This window comes from Stegastes partitus, unplaced genomic scaffold (genome assembly GCF_000690725.1).
Source record: "Stegastes partitus isolate 25-593 unplaced genomic scaffold, Stegastes_partitus-1.0.2 Scaffold918, whole genome shotgun sequence".
NCBI classification, from domain to species: Eukaryota; Metazoa; Chordata; class Actinopteri; family Pomacentridae; genus Stegastes; species Stegastes partitus.
Genome location: NW_007578649.1, coordinates 69,922 through 74,545, shown reverse-complemented (window position 1 = coordinate 74,545; position 4,624 = coordinate 69,922). Strand labels below are relative to the sequence as shown.

Below are 4,624 nucleotides of genomic sequence, written 5' to 3'. Positions count from 1 at the left end.
ATCAAGTGGATGATCACTTTCATTCATCTGGATTTTTTTGTGAGTACAGAGTTTTCTGGATTGAAGCGTACGCCAGGTTTCAGTATGAAATCCACGCAAGTCTTTGTACATGGGGCCCCAGGAGACAATCGCAAAGAGGGGTGGAACAAAATCCCAGTGAAGACATGCAGAAAGCTTGCTAGCAATTGAAACTGTTCAACTGATGTGGTGGTAAATAATTGCATTGCCACTGATAACTGAGAAAGAATGAGAATAACTGTGACATGGCAAAATGTTTCATTCAGCTATCCAACACAGTGTCTTATATTGTGTCATGTGTGTGTGTCATTTGTTTCCCCCCTGAACATAATAATAAAATAAAAATTTACTACATATCAAAATTTGGCATTGGTAGAAATAATTTGGACCTTAATTATACTAGTTCGTTCTGTATTCCCAAATATTGGGCCACGTTTAATCTGATACCACCATACCGACTCAAACCACCAGAGGGAGACACAGACTGCAGTTTAGAAGAATTTGGAGGATTCCACTGAGTAACGTCATTTACTCGCATCCCGTGATGGAAAGTAACTTTGTACCTTTACTCAAGTACTGTACCTAAGTAAAATTTTTGAGGTATTTGCACAACTTTATACTTTAACTCCAATACATTTGAGAGCCCTCATATTTATATGAAAGTGGATATAAGGAAGTTCAAACCTCCAGCAGTTAGACTAACATGCTACTGACACACTGATGCCTCACAGTTAATAATCAAATGATGTCATATATAATAGGGCATCAGTCAGAAGGACCAAACCAGTACTTTTACTTTGCTTACATTTTATGTACGTTTGCTTACAGCATGTTTTTACTAAAATGTCTTTGCTGTATTGGCATTTTTAAAGACTTCAAAACTTCTTCCACTGCTGCAGAGACGTCCCATTAACATTAGGAGTCCCTCTAAAATGCTAGACTTGGTAATGGAAAGCAGCATTAGCAGGTATTGATTAATTTTTAATATTTTTAATAGTCTATCTTGAGTTTCCAACTACAATTTGAGAACCTGTAATGAATACAATGACATCTTCACAAGTATTGCCACCACTCCATCTGTACAGTACAGTCCATTACTGCCTACATGAGACTTCAGTGATCACTATTAAAACTATATCATGTTACCAAGGCTGACTACAGACAAGATTCAGGTGGAATCTCACTGGAAACCTCAAGTTGTCTGCTCTTGAATTTTCTAATGCGAGTGCATTGTGGCAGCACTAACAGACGAAAGGACACAAGTAGTTTCAACAGCAAACAAAAGTGTGTTTACTTTTTTTTTTTATTTGTTTTAGTACAACAGTTCAAGTCAACTAGCCACTGTATCTATTGAGATGCCAAAGTGTATTGCTCTTTTGCATTCCATGTGTAGACCCCTGTTCCGTGCTGTTCAAGATGACATCCATTTCCATGTCTGGCATGTTAATTCACAGCTATACAGCAAGAAGTCATGTGCTTTGAAGACAACCCTATATTTTTACAAAAGCAAGTATCAGCAGCGGCACAAAACATGACCTGCAGGGGGCAAACTAGCAGTACCTGGGTAGCAAAGCTGCACTAAACACTTGCATGTACCATGTGCTACTTTTCTTTTTTTTTTCTTTTTTTTTTTAAATATACAGTAAGTGCCAAGAACAGGTGTGGTCACAGGAACATTTTCAAAACCCACTATGAAACAGGTAGGAATAAAAGACCTATGCATAGAAACATGCCTCCCCAAAAAGGATAAGTACACATTGCTAATTTTCAAAAAGGGCAGAAGCTGCACTGACAAGCTACATATCAGATGGATTAGACTCAAGGGGGAGAAAATGATTCACATGTAAAACAAGCGCAAGTACACTTATAGCAGGAGAATTGAAAAATTCACAAAGTGGAGCCTGTAATTATTTCAAAAAGGTGGGTAGTGAACACAACAAAAATACTGGCTGAACAAAAAATAAATCAATCTTTGGATACGTAAAAAACCCTATACAATCCCCCATTGGTGACCTTCAGTCTTCCGAAGTGCCTTCTTCTGAGTTGGGATCTTTGGTTTCCTTGTTCTTTCGCACTTCTTCCAACTTCTTGTCCTACAAAAGAACAAAAACCACACCGTCAACATCTTGGCTGCACAATGTTTCATGCATTCATCACTAATGAAAATCACTGACCTTCTCCTTGAATTTCTCATTCATTGCTGCCATAATTGCTGTGCGGTTCTCTTTGTTGGCCTCCATCTTCTGATTGAGCTTCTCCTCTGCCATCTTACTGAAGTTGTTGTTCTCCTCCATAGCTTTCTGTTGCACTTCCTTTTCATGCTCACGCTTCTCAGCTAAGTGCTTCAGAACCTCGGCTTCATGGTTCTGAAACATTATGAAAACAAAATGTTTGTTCAAGCCAATAAGATTGCAGTTTCTCCGCCCTCCATTCATCACAAGAATTGAAAAACTAAATAAGCCAGTGTACAAAAATAAAAAGATTTCAGATTTAAAAATAAGCTACAAAAATGTTTTCAACAATCTAGACTTGAAGTTCACTACATAGAATAACATTTACCTTGCGTCTCTCCTCTGCAGCATCCAGCTTCCTCTGAATCTCCTCCAGTGAGACATCCTTCTTTTTAGGTGGAGAAAGGGGGAACTCACCCTTGGGATCAGGGGCAGGAGCACCCAGGATGACCTCAAAGGCCTGGCCAGAGGCCCGCTTGTCGAGCTCCTTGACCTGAATATCTAAAAACATGAGAAGGTAAAACAGGATTCAATGCACTTAAAGTCCACTGAGACAGAATACAGCGATAGTATATATGACACTTGTATTGTAGTTTACCTTCAGAGGCTGCCATCTTGAGCGTGCTGCAGGTGAATTTACCTAAAAGGAGTAAATATGACAAGGTCACATTGTTATGAATGTCTCCTACAATTTCATATCAGCAGATAGTTCTAAAATTAGTGACCTCTAGTGGATGATTTACACCATTTCCAAAGANCCATGCTCCTGTGTTTGTCTCTTTTTGTTTGTTTCATGCTGACAACATGCACCACACATCAATCACTGCACTCACACACCCTCGCACACCACTGACGCTCACAATCACACCTCACGATTCTACTTTGTTTCAATAAATAGCCTTATGTTACAGCTGAATCCACCTAAGAGCCAGTCGTAACACTTTTCTAATCACAAACAACTGATCTGTAAATCAGCGTCAAAAGGAAAACACAGCGCACCTGGTAGCATCTACCGGAGCAGCATGTGAGGCGTTCAGGGACCATCGGTAAAATGCACCATCTACCTATGGGCACTTTCAGCAATTGTTTAGCCTGTGTCCAGCTAATGACTGGTATTAGAAGAGGATTGGTGACAAAATAAGTATATTTTAAGATGAAAACATTTTACAAATGTCTAGTCGTATCTCTGAAGATCACTGCATCATAACTAAGTGATGCAAAAGCAACTATTCATCAGCTGCATGGTGCATTCATAGCTGTGGCAGTGCTGATCCAAACTAAGGGACTGGGGCGACCAGATCATTAGCTGGTGCGACCAGTGAAGAAAGCTGGTAGCACCATGCTACCACTGGAACAGTTAGTCTGGAGCCCTGGAACAGGACCGCAAGAAACCACATCCAGCAGCTGAGGACCTCCTGCTGCCCACTGCTCTAGATATGGTGTCAACAATGACTGATGAGACTACCATCACAAACCTGAAGGCTGTCCTCCCCCCGTTACTGTCACTGATCACTGAGCAGGTTGTTGTTGCTGAACTGTTTGACTGCTCATGATATTTAATTTCAGTAAATTTAAACTGACTCATTTCATGACTATTTAAGGTGAGGGGGGGCACACAAGATTTTTGTCCTTCGAAGGGGGGCCTGACAGAACCAGTTGTGAGAACCACTGGTTTAGATGATTAAACATAGTTATAGGTATGCCTACAATGGAGTGTTTACTACCATGACAAACATCCTTTTACAAAATCTATCACACTACAACAAAACTGAAGAAAATACTCACAGTGCCGATTCTTAGAATTAAAACACACGACTGCAGAATAAATGTGTGACTTCAATATAAATTAAACTAAATAAATGTACAACACAATTTTGAGCGCTGTGAGTTCCCTCTTCTACGGCTTGTTCAATCACAATCTTTCCCACACTGGGTGTACTTAAAAGAAAAAAATGCACACCTACCCTCTTTCTGACAATGATTGTAATGCCAGTGTTGAAGTAAGAAAACTAACTGGTGTGGTCATTAAATATTTAAGATTAAATTGTAGTATTGACTGTTTGTTTCATACATTCCGTATTAAATGTTTGTTTGCAGTTGCAGACAAGAGCATTACAGGCAACCTTACACTTGCCTTAAAATTACATTGTAGTGTTGAATAAAATGGTTAAGTTAAATTTGGTACAGTCTCGGTCTTGACTCGGTCTCGGCCATGTCTTGGTCTCGGTCTAGACTCGGTCTCAACCCCTCAAAGTCTTGGTCTTGTCTCGGTCTCGATACACTGTGGTCTCGGCCATGTCTTGGTCTCGGTTTAGGTGGTCTCGACTACAACACTACAATGTACAATCATCTGTGATGCACAAATGCATTTAAGC

The 4,624-nt window shown here is 39.9% G+C and overlaps 1 protein-coding gene across 1 annotated transcript in view; it reads right to left on the bottom strand.

The window, feature by feature from the left end:
* Positions 1-1,281: 1,281 nt before the first annotated feature.
* The window catches only part of LOC103366221 (stathmin-like), an 8,065-nt gene continuing 4,722 nt past the window's right edge, over positions 1,282-4,624 (bottom strand). Inside the window, exons 2-5 of the mRNA XM_008293884.1 lie at positions 2,848-2,889; positions 2,578-2,750; positions 2,193-2,384; positions 1,282-2,111 (exon numbers count right to left, since the gene is read on the bottom strand). Of these exons, the coding sequence (XP_008292106.1) occupies positions 2,034-2,111; positions 2,193-2,384; positions 2,578-2,750; positions 2,848-2,863 (459 nt within the window). The 5' untranslated portion in view covers positions 2,864-2,889 and the 3' untranslated portion in view covers positions 1,282-2,033. The remainder of the gene's footprint in view (positions 2,112-2,192; positions 2,385-2,577; positions 2,751-2,847; positions 2,890-4,624) is intronic.